The 17,096-nt window shown below is 39.2% G+C and overlaps 1 protein-coding gene across 6 annotated transcripts in view; it reads right to left on the bottom strand.

Moving 5' to 3' along the window:
- SLC12A7 (solute carrier family 12 member 7) overlaps nt 1-16,649 on the bottom strand; it is a 60,123-nt gene extending 43,474 nt beyond the window's left edge. For 2 of the 6 annotated variants that reach the window (XM_014877225.2, XM_088168042.1), the window contains exons 1-3: nt 15,887-16,019; nt 3,323-3,417; nt 1,097-1,219 (exon numbers count right to left, since the gene is read on the bottom strand). In XM_014877225.2, coding sequence (XP_014732711.1) covers nt 1,097-1,219; nt 3,323-3,417; nt 15,887-16,001 — 333 coding nt within the window. In that variant the 5' untranslated portion in view covers nt 16,002-16,019. Of the gene's footprint in view, nt 1-1,096; nt 1,220-3,322; nt 3,418-15,886; nt 16,022-16,621 lie in introns of those variants that run through there. The other 4 variants (XM_014877201.2, XM_088168051.1, XM_088168049.1 and 1 more) reach the window with 3 other exon arrangements.
- Nucleotides 16,650-17,096: the final 447 nt, after the last annotated feature.

The following is a 17,096-nucleotide window of genomic DNA, read 5'->3' on the forward strand; positions in this document are numbered from 1 at the left end:
ACTTTATTCCTGACCCTTACCCACTGTCCGACTTCCACTCAAAATCTCCATTCCAGTCAAATGAGCTGCCATTCTAAGCTTATTTTCAAACATATTTTCACCTCTGTCTTTTCTGCTCTGTGCTCATTTTCCTTTTACTTATTCTCATGTGCTTCTCCTCTTTTCTTCATAGCTCAGCATATAAATTCAGCAGCAGCACCCCTTCTACACAGGTAGCACTGTCCCTTCCCAGCATCTACCTTAATTTTCTTAGTTTTAGTCACCATGCAGCTCATCATCCCTCCTTTGCCTATAAGTCTTTATACTCTGTCAGGTCAAATGCTTTGATCTGAGCTTTCTCCTTCCAAAACAGCCCCTGCTCACAGAGGGATCAATCCAACATGCCACTGCAGACTCCAATTGTGGCATACATTCCACTTCTACAGACACATACATACACTTTGGGTATCCAAAGTAAACCCTTGATTAACTCAATTCACTTCTAGCAAGTGTGTTTATCAATGTGTCAAACAGAGCATATGCCTTCCCCTCCCTCAAGTATAATATTTTTGATGTTTACAACAAAGCGTTTTCTTGGAATGCATCCATTAAGTTTTAAAAATAGTTACTCCAACACACAAAAGAAGTTACTCAAAAAAACTACTACCATGTTAAGAAGTGCAAATATGCTTATAGATTTAAAACAATGACCTGTTTCATCTTAAATTTGCCTTAATATAACTACCTAAGAACCTAGGCAGTTAAAATATATTAATAAACCTGCAAAAAGTCCTACTGTACACTCACTAGAGGTAGGTAACAGGTACTGATGATTGCACAAGTTCACAAGGAAAGAAAGGAAGAAGAAACTGAGTATACTCCATATTTCAGATCCTAGCTTTGCACATATTTTACCTAGGGGTTTTACAGTCAAGTCTTGCTAAAATATGCTAACATGAACATCAAATTAACACAAGTGCTGCTGCAAATGCTTCAGTTCTAAACATGGTATTACAAATCTTACTCCCGTTTTTAGGTGTCCACATATTCTCTTAACCGGTTGAAAAATGCACCTCTTATAGCTACCTGTGTCTCAAATTATTAGAAATCTAAATACCTTGACTTCCTTTCGTTTGCTGTCTTCATCTGCTTCATGTTCCACCACTCCTTGAGTCAGATTAGTGTAGTTTGCTAGTTTATTCAGAAGAGATGACACCATGGGGTTACTATCCATTTCTTCCTGTTGGATTTTGAAGAATACTCCATTTATTAAATAGATTTTTTTAAGTCATCATTTTATGATACTACTTCAAACTCATACTCAACAGGTCAGCCCTGATTCAGCCAAATTAAAAATCATCATGAAAAAATACCAGTCAGCTTTCAACCAACAAGAAAGTTCTATTCTTTCTAGAAGTTTAACACTACATAGCTATGTTGCATCATTTCTTTCATATTTTTACACTACTTTACAATATGCAGCTTATATAGGAAGATCCAGAGAAAGACCACTGCAATTTTAAAAATCTATTTTTATCACACCACAGTCTTTAGTGGATTGTACTGGTAGGGTTGAGTCATTAGAGTGTTTTTCCGGCATCTTGCTTGTGTTTAGAGAGTGACTTCCAATGATTTCTCAAGCACTAAACTACTTAAGTATCTCTCTACTGCTGCAGGCTTACATATTTTATCTTATACCAGGCATACTACTCCCAAAGTGTTAATTTGTTGAGAATACCCACACATATGCATATCACATATAATTGCACATATGCACAGAAGTCAGCCCATCTGTCTTTAGCCAATCATCTGCTTCAAAACAAAAACATGCTAAAACAAATAATAACATCCAGAAGAATACACAACACAAGAATTCCAAGAAAAACGGATCTAAGAGAATTCAATTAAATACAAAAAAATTGAACGCTGGAAAGAAGACGAGATGGGAGTGACAGACACAGACAAGAAGTAAATCTCTGCCTGGGAGATTAGGTAATGATAATGGTCATAATAGTCAAACTTCCTTCTAACAGTTTATACAGAGTTTATACAGTTTACATAGAGTTATACAACTCAAACATCCGAAAACAGGAGAAAAACAAGATTGCATGAAACCTACTCTGAAACATATATAGTATCAAAAAAGTTTCACCACAACTACAGCAGTGATGATGAAGTCACTTGAAGGCTTTCAACATGATACTGTGAACAGCAGTGTCTGTAACTTGAGATAGGTAAAAGTAATTCATTTGTATCAGCTGATTTAATATAAGTCACTATTAAAAGTAACAGATTTGGGACAAAAAGCAGCTATGGCCAAATTATCATCACAGAGGAATACAGCAACTCATTTGAACCACATAAAGTTTTGGAAATGGCTTAATGGAATAGAGCTTGAAGGAGAGAAATTCAATGACAGAACTTCAATGCCATCATTCCTGTCAAAAGATATTGCATACATGACAAAAAGACAATTAACAATCAACATTACTTTGATCTTTAGCACAATTTTCTCTAAAACAGTGAAAAATAATAAATATAGATTATTTGGGTCATGCACAGAGTGAGATGAAAGACCATGTCCTCTGCAAAGATATTTGAAAGGAAGAATAATGTAAGAGAACAAGAAAACATGGAGAAGAATGCAACAAGTGGCTAAACAACTTTGGAAGCACCTTGTTTTTGTTAACAGCAAGCATCAGAGCAAGACCAGTTGATGCTGCTAGAGCAGAACAACTAAGGTTTCTACTAGAAATGTTACTTAATTGCAAAAATGGCCCTTAAAAATACTAAATTAATATACTTTTTTCACTAATTGATGGTAATCATTCAGTTGATTAAATGGTATGAAACATCCATTATAAAGTAAATGTTTACATTAAAAATTGCTATGGTGTGCTCTACACTGTAGTTGGACAATAAAACCAAGTCATGGCTTATAAGCTTGTTTTATAGCTTTAGTGCTTTACAAAAAGTCTGCAATTCCCCTATTAAGCAAATTATTTTGCTAATCCTTTTAAAAATGAATACTGTTTTCTTAAAAAAATAGATTTAACTTCCAGTAGCTGTCTCCAACAATCTCTAGATTCTAGCCCAAAAAATTTAAATGCATGAAGACTTATTTCATATCTTCATATCTTCTTATTTCATTAATGCACAACAATATTTACTGTTCTTGCCTATATATCATCCAAATCCACTGAAATGGAACATTAGCAGAACCAAGCTATGAGAAAGTTATTAAAACTCATTTTCCCCATCACTAAATTTTAAGACAGAAAGAAAGCAGATGATCACTAATCTCCATTAAAGGTAAAATATGTTTTTGGAGTATTTAACTTACCTCAAAGAGAGCCATATTCTTTCCTTCATACGTATTCCCTCTGCCCAATTCTGCACTGTTAATAAATGGACTATTTTCTCTGGCAATCCCATCCCCTAGTGGAAAAGTAACACAATTAAAAACAAGAGAAAGGTGGGGGGGGGAAGTATACGTTATATCATAAAAGAGAAAGGAGGGGAAGTTTACATTATACGATAAAAGGAATAGTCAGAAGACTCTGGTTTAAGAACTGGTTCTAAATAACACTATAGGTGGCTGCAAACCCAGTTTTCATCTCAGACATGTGGATGTTAAACATTTAAGGAAATTAACTTTATCTTAACAGTCTACTCTTTGTATAGTGTTCCATCTCTTAACTCTTAACTAGAATTATCCTTTAACACGCATACTGATTTCTCCCCTCCCTTTCTAGTTTCCCTAAAATCACTTGATAATTGCACTTCACATAAAGGTTTTGGGTATAGAATAAAATAAACCCCCAGCTAATCTTTTTATTACTTTACTGACTCCCTCAAAAAATCTCCAGTAGTTGAGGCAGGAATTTATGAAATACAATGCAAAAGGAATTATTTTGTAAAGGTCGTGGGGACCCTTCCATGACAAGTTATACTTAATCTATTCCTTATTGAAATATAAATTGCATTAACATGTAGCTCTACTGACTTGCTCTGGCACATCTCTCAAAAAATACAGCATTACTTTCACTGCCCTTCAGCCCAGGAACTATAAAAACTATTGCATGCTGATACTGTCACAACGCTGGCATTTCCAAATAATCTCAAGTCCTTGCCTGTGCCATTTTGCCTGTCTGCCCTTTTGCCCTTATATTCACAGATTACAGCAATAGCATCCACACAGTCTCTTCACTACAGAATTAAAGAACAGCAGGAGAATAAGTTCTACTCTTTTCCCCATCTCCTCCCTCTGCTCCCTACAGGACACTTACCTCCACATGAAATCCCAGAAGAAAGCTCTGGCAAATGTGAACACTAGTCTCAGCACAACATATTATCTTGGTTGTAAACCAGATAGAAATAGATCTCAGTCCCTCAAACATAAGAGGGACTGTGGATTTCCCACCACTAATTTCCTATCACTCTCCATAGTATTATTATACTTGCTGGCATCATGACATAGAAACCACATTCTATCACAAGTGACAAGGAAGATAACAGCTATCTTAAAAATTAGGGCTCTAAAATTAGTCCCTCAGTCCAGAGAAGATGGGGATGAATTCACACATCTAATATATCTCCTTCTATCCATATCCTCCAACTTTCAATTTTTCTGTTTCTCTACTGTTTATATTTGGTCTCTCACTAGTTCAAATCCTACAGCCTGGTTAAGTGCTCCTCCTCCAACAAAGGTTAATGCAAGGCCAGCAGAAGGAGCACTGTGAACAAAAAAGAATCTCCCTAATGAACTAACACCTTGAAATGTTTCACAGTATATGGAACATGTTGGTTTCACACAAGATTATCTGAGAAATTGGCATTTATCCTTTAATGGGCTCCACTGTGCTCAGAGAAAGGTTCAATTAGCATTTCCACAGACAACAAAATGCAACTCTGTCCTGAAACAACATCCTGCTTCCGCTTATCATTTTGCTCAAGCACATGAGCACTAGGACTTCTTTCCCGGATTTCTGGAACATTGTTTTTATTTTAGCTCCATCCCTGAAATCACCCCATTATTTCTGCTGAAATTTGTACAAACTATTAATTAAAAGGTACATTCCCAAGTTAAAATAAAAATAAGGTTGCTTGATTTCAGTTTTGCTGAGACTATACTTCTATCTACTTTCTCACCAACTGAGAGATGGTACCTGTAATTATTAACTGAATATTAATACTCCTTTCAGGGTACTTCCAATCCCTTCAGAAAGGATTACTCTTCGAAAAGTGAGCTGGGAAATTTCAATTGTTTTACATTCATACAGGGTGTAATGTCACTGGAGTTATTCTTTCAGCGGGTATCATTAGACTAATCTAAACACCAAAAGGGTAGCAAACAAAATAATGTGAGTCAGTATTTATAATTCTGAGGTTAAAGAATGTAATTTTGGCTAACCAGATCTGGACATAAAAATCAGTATCTCAGCACTACATAGTAAGTATTTTAAATTGTAGGTAGGAGAATAGTGAAGCTGTCCTTTATGTGTTTGCATTTCTAAACAAAGAGTTACTTGGCTTTGCTCCAAAAGGAAAAAGCTCAGAGCACAATGTCTCTAACAAACATGTCTTGTTAAACGCACCTAACAGGCTTCAAACGGAAAAATGCAGAACTTAGGATCTGAAGAACAGGAAACCTTTTCCAGTGCTTACAAGCCAATGTTCTGCCTATTTCAAAGCTTTCTAACAATAGTCTTCAAAACAGTCTGGTAGTGACAGACTGCAATAAAGTTCTGTTTCTCTAATACAGCTCTCTTTTTGTATTTGTGTATGTTTGGCACAGCATTTTGACAGGTAATGCTGATCATGTCAAATATTATTTTAGCTTCACTTGAAAGAGAATCAATGCTGAAAAAGTGAACACAAAAGCAAACTGACAAGTGCTCTGTCATCTGCAGTTTGCTGACTACTTCTACAATTATCAAAAAATCATTAGAACCATAGACTCATAAAAGCATTAAGGATGGAAAAGAGCCCTAAGATCAGGTCCAAACTTCGACTGAATACTACCATGCCAACTTAACATAGCACTAAGAGCAACAGCCAGTCATTTCTTGAACATCCCCATGGATGGTGGCTCTACCACCCCCCTGGGTGGTCCAGTTGAATGTTTAACCACCTTTTCAGTAAACAAATTCTTCCTCATGTCCAACCTTCCCTGGTGCAGCTTGAGTCCATTTCCTCTAGCCATATTGCCAGTTGTCTGGGAGAAGAGGCCAACCCCCACCTTGCTACAACTCCTTCCAGCTAGTTGTAGAGAGTGCTAAGGCACTCCCAGAGCTTCCTTTTCTTCAGGCTGAACCTCCCTCAGCCACTTCTAACCAGACTTGTGCTCCAGACCCTTCACCATTTCATTGCCCTTCTCTGGGCACGGTTGGCAACTCAACGTCTTTTTTGAAGAGAGGGGCCCAAAACTGGACACAAAACCCGAAGTGTGGCCTTAACAGTGCCAAGTACAGGGCAACAATCACTTCCCTAGTCCTGCTGGCCACACTATTTTCAATAGAGGCCAGGATGCCATTGGCCTTCTTGTCCACCTGGGCACACTGCTGGCTCATATTCAACCAGCTGTTGACTTGCACCCCAAGGTAATATTTTGATGAGCCACTTTCAAGTCACTCTTCTCCCAGGCTGTAGAGCTGCATGTGGTTTTTGTGCATGACCGGGTGCTTTGCCTTGTTGAAGGTATACATGTACCACAGTGGCTAACCTCCAGTTGTCTGGAACTTCCCCAGTTTATCAGGACTAACAATAATGACAGAGAATGGCTTGGCAAGCTCTTCTGCCAGCTCCCCCAGTACCCTCTGGTGGGTCCCATCCAGCCCCATACACTTGTGAGTGTCTAAGTGGCTCAACAGATCACTGACTACTTTTTCTAGATTATAGGGGGTCAGTTCTGTTCCCCATCCCTCTCTACCAGCTCTGGGGAGTGGGTGCCAAAGGATACAGTGTCTTTCTGTTGAAGATTGAGGCAAAGAAGGCACCTCCGATTTCCCCATCCTCATCATGTTACAATGTTACTCTTCACATCCAATAAAGGATAGATTTTCCTTGGTCCTCTTTTTGTTGTTAATATATTCATAAAAACACCTATGAACATCTTTGAGTTCTCATCACTGCTGTCAACAAAATCACCTTTATTTCAAATTTTAAACTGCCACCTTTTGAAGTATGCTTATTTAATATTATGTTTAGCTATACAGTGAGCCTTATTAACATGTAAGTTAAATTGACATAGAAAGTACTAGTTTCAGAATCTCAACACACAGACAACCTCTGTGGTGAAATTAACCAAACTATCTCAATCTTTAGCTCATCTTTTCTTCAAAAGAAGATTCGATAGAAAGGAAACAATTCGTTAGAAAACCAGAACTAAATAAAGGCAGGGTTAACACTTTCCACAAACGCTGTAAATTTTGCCCCTCGTGCATCAACTGGACAATAGAAAAAGCTATTTGTTACTTCTCCTGAGGTAAAATGGAACACGAAAGGATTAAGTACTTCATTTCACTAGGAAGTCTCAAGCCACCTATGGTTTACCTTAACCCTATCCCCTGGAATTCAATGAGGAAACTTTAAGATAATCAAATAATAGACTCAAGTAGGTTGGAAAAGAGCCACTGAGCCCAACCACTCACCTAACACTGCCAAATTTACCACTAAACAATGCCCCTAAGCACCACACCTACACATATTTTAACCACCACCAGGGACGGTGACTCAGCCACTTTCTTGGGCAGCCCATTCCAATGCTTGTCAAGCAAATCACCTTTTCCTTAGGTTTCTTTGAAATTGTGTCTGTTCAAACTATTCTCAAGTCTGAGCTGAGAGAAACATAAAAGTTATAACTTTCAGTGTAGTTTCAGACATGTATTTTAAGCTGCATTTCTTCTGAAATCCAGTTTCTGCAACAGAAGCACTCCAAAAATCTATACTTCCTGTTTGATTTCTGAAAGTAACTCAGTTTATGAGGGTTTACAGGCAAAAATGTTAAATCTAGGCTAGTATTTCATTTCGGACCATAAGAAAGACAAAATAGAATAACAAAAAGAAACCTTCTTTGGATTTGTTCATGCTCTGTCTTCTGACACACAAAAAAAAATGTGCCTGTTGATGTCATATTCCATGTCACCCAACATAAGTCATCAAAGCCTAAATTTTAAAAATTACGTTTCTACCCCATGCCTATTTTAAAAATCATTATCACAATTTTTAATCTGATACAGAATGTTCATATAACCTAGCACCATTCTGTGCTTATTGCTGGACCATTAGACAAAATAAAGCCATAACTAATGTACCTTCCCTAAAAGTCTGTGTGGTATTTGCTGTGTTGATGGGACGTGCAAAAAGCCCTACTCTTGATTTCTACAGATACTCAAGCACTGTGATGAGTGGTTATGTCTGCATGGAAATCAGCTGCAACAATAACATGTTCTTTTGTAAGCAAGACATATAGCTGCAAGAAGGAAAGTAGGAGATATGTCTCAAGGTAATATTCAGTGTGTTGATGCAGATCATAACAATCTGCACTCCATACACTCCAGTCCCCCAAATGCCAATACAGTGTAAACCACACAAACTATCCCAGAGCTGTGCTGGCCTTAAATTTTCTGACAATGTCATCAATGTGGTTATTAACACTTCCACACACCAAACAAAACTTAGGTAAAAATTTTTGCCTGTCACAATTCAGTGTTGGTCACAGAGGCAAAAGACAGCATGGTGTCCAAATTCATGTTCTTCAGAAGTTTCAGAGTAGTGATCCTCACAAACACTGACAGGTAGATTACTTTTAAGATATGTTAACAGTTAAAAATTTCTAAGCTGATCCAAACTGGCCCATTTTATATAGTGTAAAACAGAACCCAACAGTATAGCTTAAACATGCAGGCACCACCTCTGCCAAAGAGGTGGCCCTCTTATTCAGGGGTTGGACTAGATGATCTCCAGAAGTCCTTTCAAACCATAACAATTTTGCAATTCCCCTCTCATGCTTATTACTCACCTATCTGCATCCCCATATCACACTGTTCCTCACAGGAACTGAACTATTAATTACAAATGTATATGCTGTCACCAGACACAACCGGCATAGGAATAAGCAATTTCTCAAAGAGAAACTTCCTTAGCATTCCTGACATTCACACTAAACTCCCACCTCTGCTTCTTTTCCCACCCCTGAATCACAAGTAGTAGAGTACGAAAAAGATATGTTATAGTTGTCTTGTAGTAGAGAAAGTGGCAGAGAAAGGCTAGAGGTAGACAAGGAAAAGATCATTTAAGAGATCCTAAATTTACACTATGATGCGTTCAAGAGATTAGGACAAAAATATTTGACTATCTAATCTGATTTCCCATCTTTCCACAGACTGTGGAATTTCATTTGAGCATTAAGCTCTATAACTTTGAAAAAAATCATACTGAAATTTAAGCAGTGTGTCTCTTGATGTTTTCAGAATTGAAATAAGGAAAAAACCTATTAATTTATGTAAAGATTAAGGTTTTATTAATACTGAAAAAATATCAAATTGTTCCATATTTCTATTTAAATTTGGCTCTTTCAAACTTCTAGCTATAACATCCTAGTAAGTGCTTCCAAATTTAACCACTCACGGTATTTTCTCTCTGTGAAGGTAACCACACTTATTCGAATCATCTCAACCTATCTCTTGAAAAAACAAAAAAGTTAAGTTCCTAAAGTTTTTATAACTTTTAAATTATTTTTGTGGAAAAATTCTGTACAGGTTTTAAGTTACACGAAACCAAAAGAATTCAAACTTTGAAAATTAAATACAGCTTCTAACACCAGTCTCAGTCAATGCTATTTACAGAAGCATAATCGTCACCTCTCTACTCCAAGGATCAGGCTAGCCCTCTTTACCACAGCATTAAACCAAGCTCATGATATTCTATTCCAGTCTGACCCCTAAATCCTTTCCAGATTCACTGCTTCCTCACTATCCCACACTATGTCTCCCATCATTATTCTTATCCAAGTAATGCTCCTAATGCTCCTGTTTACTTTTGTCTTCAAACAAGTTTTGTCCAAAAAAGCAAGCACCTTTTTCTCCTGGCGTCCTGTAATAGTTTAACATCTAAAAAATAAAAGTAGATTGCTTTCACATGGCAAAAGAATACAAGTGTTGTTCAAAGGAGTGAGAATTATATAAACTTTTGAACCACATGACCTCAAATAAGATAGCTCAGCTATGATAATGTATAACTGTTCTCCAAACAAGTACATGTGTGAAACTAGAAAAGCTTTGATTCCCACTAGAAATTGCTAATTTTATATGCTGTCATCTGAAGCAGAACAGCAATTAGAGAATAATCCTTCACTGAAAAGTCCTAACTCTTCATAATTTGCAAAGGGCAACTCCTAATGACAGTCCATATACCTTGAGGTAGGTTCTGGCTAGCCACATGCAGGTGAAATGTAACAGTTTTTAAAAAACACAATGGGAACATTTTCGTTCAGATAGCATTTAGTCACATCAAGAACAAAGCACTGCAAACTGAGAATATTAAAATGAGATCCTGTTTGCACAAGAGACAGCAAACATTTAATGTTAATGTAACAAAACTTTTTAAGGTAAAAATACATAACATTTAAAAGTCAATAAAACTGATGGATATGAGTGTCACATCCAAGAGAGGTGCCTGTGGCAAAACCTCCAATTCTATCTTCTCTATCATGCGTATTTACTTCCTGTATGTTCAAAATTTTATCAGCAGGCAGCTAAAGAGATGTCTTATAGAAGCTTATAAATTAAATGTCTTAACACTTCTAATCTAAATCCACATATTGAAGCACTCCTTAAAGTCCTAAAACATAGTCAAGTTTTTAAAAGCCACTACCTTGCTATAATGCAAATTATGAAAGAGACATCAATAAACCTGTTTGAACACATCTTGCCTCAATTTTTTTGCCACATTGGTTTAAGAATTCAGTGCAATCTAACTCAAAGTTCCATGTTATCAGGTAATTTTTAGTAATTAAATGTCTAAATATATTTACTACATCACAAATTTCTTGCAGTATTTTTATTAATGACTAGCACAATCTATATGTTATCTTCATATGCAGAACAAAGTGTATTTAAGCCCTTTGTAAATAAACCTCTTTACATAATGAACGATTCTAACATCACATCCATCGCCTATCTAAATTTTAGATTTTCTTTACTTAGGCTACTACTATAATCAAGCACAGCTTACTTCTAATGAAAACACTGCCAAAGCTCTTTATAAATTCTTTAAACATGGCTGGAAGTACAGGAACCTCCTATTTCAGTAAGAAAGATATTAAGAACCACGGTATTGTCTTTTAAAGAGACTCACTTGGATTTGGCCCGTTTTCTTCATAATCTTGCTCACTCATGATTAAGGAAAACTAAGTCAGTCTCCTCTGCTGATTCTTCAGGTATCAAGAATTGAAACAGGAAACCGACAGTTCTTTCCTCCCAGCTTAGTGTAAGACCTCAAATCCTGTTTCTTACTAGCATTGGATTAATCCTGAAACAAGTCATTAAGGCTTCAGGCAGCATGAAGCACCCACATGACAACAAACTACATGACAGTCACACAACTCTCTAAAGAGAATTAAGCTGAAGGATTTTCATCAGCAATTAACACCCTGCTAAGTGAAATGGGAAGGATCGAGCCACTGAAATATCCCACATTTTCATCTAATAAGTATTTTGAAAGTTTTATTTCTATCAAATAAATTCACTTTAAAATAACTACACTAAACAGATCAGTAGAGATTAGCAACAAGTAGTATTAATGTATTCCAAAGACCTATCTACTATTAGAAAACCCTCTTTTACGCACCAAGTACATATTAGCAGACTTTAAGCAAGTTAGTTTTTAACTATTGATGTTATGTAGAAATAGTTGGAATTTATTCTACTTAAGATGTAGCAAATAAACACTTAAAAATATAATTCTAGTAATTATGTAAGTTCTTTTTAAAAACAAATATTTTTAAATTAGAAAGGTTTTATTTTAAGATTGGCAGCAGAATTTGTTCATTCTCTTTCAAATTAAATATGTCACTGTTTTCTAGTTTTATGCATTAATGCATTGCACATTCTATACCAGCCTTAAACAGCTTCATTCAAAATGCTTCAAATCTGTTAAGTGGATATTAGTGACAGAAACAGACTAGTTCTTACGATCAAATCTTTGAATAACATCCAAAATCCACCTTTCTCCGATCATAACGTCAATGCCACAGGCATGGTCAATTGTGGGAAGGCTGTAAAGGTTGAAGGGTTGACTGTAAATACACTAGACTTCTCAGCGAGATTAACCTATCCTCCTCCATTGCACACACACACACATGCCTGTGCCGACTATTCCCTGGTTTTCCAATAAACAACATTTTCCAGAACTTCCCAGCACCCATGCTTCATTAGTTATATGATGACTTTTTTGTAGATGATCAGGTTTGTCATTGCTATTCCTTGCATTTGAGGGTCTTCAATTTTAAAAAGATTTTGCAGGAGTTAATTCTCATATTAGTTTCTTTATTAGTTTCTAAATAAGAAACTGCTGTAGCAAGGTAAGTAATACTACGGGATGCTAAAAAAAAGAAGGAACAGAAAGCTGATCAACTTTACAAAAATGTTAAAAGTCTATCTAGACAGTCACTACAAATATGTGCGAAGAAAAGAAACAAAACACCCAACACAAATAAAACCAAAAATGTCCTATAAAACTTCATACCTTGCTGCCTACAGACTCATATTTCCTTCTCTTCTTTCAACCAATTACTATCTTTTGACTACCCTTTCTTTGTAGTATATTAAAAACACATTAAGAGACATCTGCTTTCTGCTACTTTGTGAATATTTGAGCCAGCAGGCTGCACTCTTAACTATGCTGTTCACTTGAAGTATGAGTTTCCGTTCTGCCTCTTCTGAAGTGCTGCCGTGACTGGTGCTACAGTCCAGCCCCACAGCCATTCACAAATGTCTTCCCCTCCTTCATGTACATCCAAGTATCATATAGTCAGAAAATATAAAGCTATGGAATTTCAGATTATTATGAAGGAGTGTAGATCATAGAGTAAGAACATCCCAGCTTACTCCTTCACCACACAGATTATTATCAGGTAAGAATGTGTGAAAAGTGATAAATGCACAAAATTGTGCACTAATTGATAAGTGCCTTGCTAATAAGAATCAAAACTAGTTTACTGTTGATCTAATGACTAGACAGCATACAGCTGATTCCCTCAAAAAAATTAGCATTGAGTTTGACAGGACAGGTTTGTCAGGTTTTTGTGTGCTTGGTAGGTTGGGGTTTTTTAAAAAAAGATACTAGTGCAGTCAAGGAAAAACTATTTGGTTATTAAGACAGACAATCAAAACTGATAACATGGTAGATTTCTAAACAACTGGAATGATGAGCTATATAGGCTAACGATAAGTCAAATGGAAAGTCCCCATTCTTCTCTTTTTTATTTTCATCTCTGCTCTCAGTTTTATCCATCTCTCACCTTGACACAACCCTAGCCATTCTCACTTTCTGCAGCACTCCCCTCAACTCAAAAACATGGGAAGCATGATTTTTACCTCTGCAGCAGTTTAGTTTACTCAGTTTAGCATGCTGAACCAGGCCAGTGAAATGTCTGACTGTCAAGTGCAGGGAAAAGGAAGTAAACCAAAAGATGCAGAGGAGGACAAGGAAAGAAATCATTTACTTCTTAGACTTTTTCTCAAGGCTGGAGCAGTGAGAAGGGCAAGGAGTCCTTCTCTGAGCAGCAGGCTTTTAGATGGGCTTAACTACAGCTGTAGTATAGCTTTTAGCTGTACTAACATTTCAGAATTCTTTAGTTTTCAGAATAACTCAAGAACAATTATTTGATCACACAGCACTAACTTATCATTTCTATATAATACCCAAACCAACAGTAAGTAGTATATCTTTCATACCCAAAACTCTCTGTCAGAGGGTAGCATTTAATCTCTTCATGAAGTCAGAGCTCTTCACCTATAAATTATGTACAAAACAATGCCTTCCCTTTTCAGTGTTTTCCTCTCTACTTCCAATTTTACACAGGAAGAGTCATACATAAATTATTTAAACATATCTTGCAATTGTAACTACAAGTCCCCAAAACACTACCTAATCACATCAAGAATTATTTTTTTTTTATCTCTCTGGCCTTTAAGGTCGTGATAAACCACTATGAAAGTAGGAGTTCCATTCTTCCTCTCATCTTGCCAGGATTTAAAAAGGTTCCAAGCCTTTCAGATGCTTCATATATACATACAGTCTAACAAATCCTGTCTAACTATGCCTGTATGTATATCCAGTATTTTGAGATGCCATCTGAGTAAACACCATACACCACGCCTCTCTGACTAGCTCTTCTACCAAAAGAAAATTTGTCCAGATTAATGATGTACTACTAATCATCCATCGAGTACAAGAAGCAAACTGTTGCCACAGCTTATATTGGTTTGGTTTTTCTATCGCATTTAGTTTGGAAAAAGAAGAGACAGTTACTAGAACACTTACTCATCATTTATCTATATTAAGAGAAAAGCATATACATATATATATACATATATACATAGTATACATCTTTTAAGGGTAAACAAGGTTTAAGAGTAGAAAGCTTTGAAAGAAAATAACCCAACTTGTAAGCTTGGTGTTTTACTATATTAGCTTCCTAAAATAATGTATATATACTAAGTTTGTCAAATATGTTTTTATCTCTTTGCATTCACATCCCACAGAATTAGTCTTATTTATCTGTCATCTGTACCACAAGAAATAAGATGCCTTTTACAAACCCCCATCTATTCACCTGTTATCCTCCAATAAAGTTAATCCCCCCCACCCACGCCTTTACAGAAGTATCGATTGTAACAGAGCGTTCAAAATAAAGTGCAAGACGTGAACTAGTTCTCGTAGTGCTAGCAGTGATTCACACACCATACTTGGTGTTGCTGCTGCAACACGCTTCGGAAAAAGGAAGTGTTAAGAACCACAAGAATTAATGCTTTCCGAGCAGTGCCTTGTCATCCAAGTGAGAAATCACTCATTTCCCCAGCAACGCCGGTGGAGAAACACTAGCACCCCTGCAGAAGGGGCTGTCCTGAGCAGACCCTCACTCGCGATGCCCGAGCTCCACCTCCGGCTGGATTCTACTCCCCCAGGAGGCTTCAGGAGCGAGGCCTAGCGAGAAGAAAGGCTCTGAACGCGACGGCATCTCGTAGCAAACACCTCCTTAACCCTAGACACTGTATCTGATGCAAAAGCACATGGCTGGACAAACACCTGGAGCAAGCCAGGTGAAACTGCTCTCTTCTCCACAGGCTGAATCTTTCATCTTAGCCCTCTCTCCAGTAAGCTCCAACAGCAGTTAGCTTTTCAGAGAGCCTAATGGTTGGACTTGTTGATCTGATCGTAGAGGTCTCTCCCAAGTTAGGGGACTGACTGTAGGTGTTTTCCCGGTGTGTTGCAGCGCCGTGGGCGGCGCCGCTCCCGGTGCAGCGGGAGGCGGACGGAGCGCCCCGCGCCGCCCCGGGCAGGCGCCGCGCCCGACCGCGGACTGCTCCGCTCCCCCGGCTGGAGCCGCCCAGGAGAACTTCCTCCTTTGGGCCGGCGGCGCTGACTAATGGAAACAAAGAGAAACAAGCTCTCAGCCACCCCAGGCGCCAGACTTTCCCCCTTTCCCGAAGGGCGCTTCTCCACCTGGACAGGTAGCCCCGGCATCGCCCGCCGCAGGGAGGAGAGACGCGGCCCCTCCGCAGTGTTCGGGGGCTCTCGGGCGGCCCGCCGGCTCGCCCCATGCGGCAGACCCGCTCCTCCGCACGCACAGAGCCCAGGCTGTCTGCACGCGTTGACCCCCGACGCTCCCCCGCTCTCTCACCAGCGCCCCGGTCCCTCTCGTCGCCTTCATCCTCCTCCTCCTCCCGCTGCCGCCCATCCCGCTGGCGCCCCTCGCCCTGCGCCTCCACCGGCACCACCGTGAAGCTGGTCGGCATGGTGCAGGCGGCCCCGGGCCCGCTGGCGCCTCCTCCTCGGCGGGCAGCGGGCAGGGTGAGCCGGGCGCTGCCGCCTCCCTCACGTGAGAGCCATTTCCTCACAGGCGGGGGGGCGGCCCCGCGCCACCTCCCCTCACGGCTCCAGAGAGGGATGGCGCCGAGGCCGCCGCTCCCGAGGGAGCGCCGCGGCCCTGGGGCAGCCCCTCGTCCCCAAACCTCGCCTCGCAGCGCTCAGACCACCGGGCTGCTGCTCCCCTGATCCAGACAGAAACCGCCTTCCAAAGGAAATCAGAGCCCGGCTTGTAGGACCTTAATCCTCCAGATCACTGAGGGGATGAGAGCATCTGGAAGGTCCAAGCAGGAGATTTATGATCACGTTTCGGACAAGTGGAGAAAGTCCATTGTGTGCCTTTGGACATAAAGACGGCTCCCAGAAATCTGCTCTCCTACGCAGCAGCCATGGTTTGCAGCGGCCGGGTGAAGGTCCTGGGATTCAGGCTGGAGTCAGCATTTAAACTCTGACGAGCAGTGAAGCACAGTCAAAGAGTCAGTGGATGAGCAGTGTATCGAATTAAATATTAATGATGTAGCACCAGTAGTAAGATATAGCTCTTGGTTACCTCCAACTACCATCTCAAAGGAGGTTGTAGCATCTCCACTCCAAAAGCAGAGAAAACAGATTTAGAAGCCAAGGGCATTTTTCTTGTCTCCTGTTCTACCTTCCCAGCAAAGTGCTAGAATAAATCAGAAAGAGTGTTCATGTCAGTCTGTATCTGTGTCTTTTGGAAGAGAACTCTGGTGGTTTTGTGGGTTCCATACCTCATTGGGATGGTAGACGTCTATGTAACACTGCGGTCTGCCCCGCAGCATAAATGGCATAAATGTCCTCAGAGAAGGGGGCAGGCAAAGTGATTCTGGCCATCAGATGTGGCAGTGAGCTGGCAGAGGTGGAGATGGTTGGGCAGCAAGAAAAGGACATGGAGAGATGCATGGTAAGATTTTGATATTTGGTAATGGGCTTCCCATTCAAACCATGGTGTCACTACAGTAACAAGAATAGCTGCATGAAAAAGGAGTTTCTTCATCCTCCCTCGG

This window comes from Sturnus vulgaris, chromosome 1 (assembly GCF_052056855.1).
Source record: "Sturnus vulgaris isolate bStuVul1 chromosome 1, bStuVul1.hap1, whole genome shotgun sequence".
NCBI lineage: Eukaryota > Metazoa > Chordata > Aves > Passeriformes > Sturnidae > Sturnus > Sturnus vulgaris.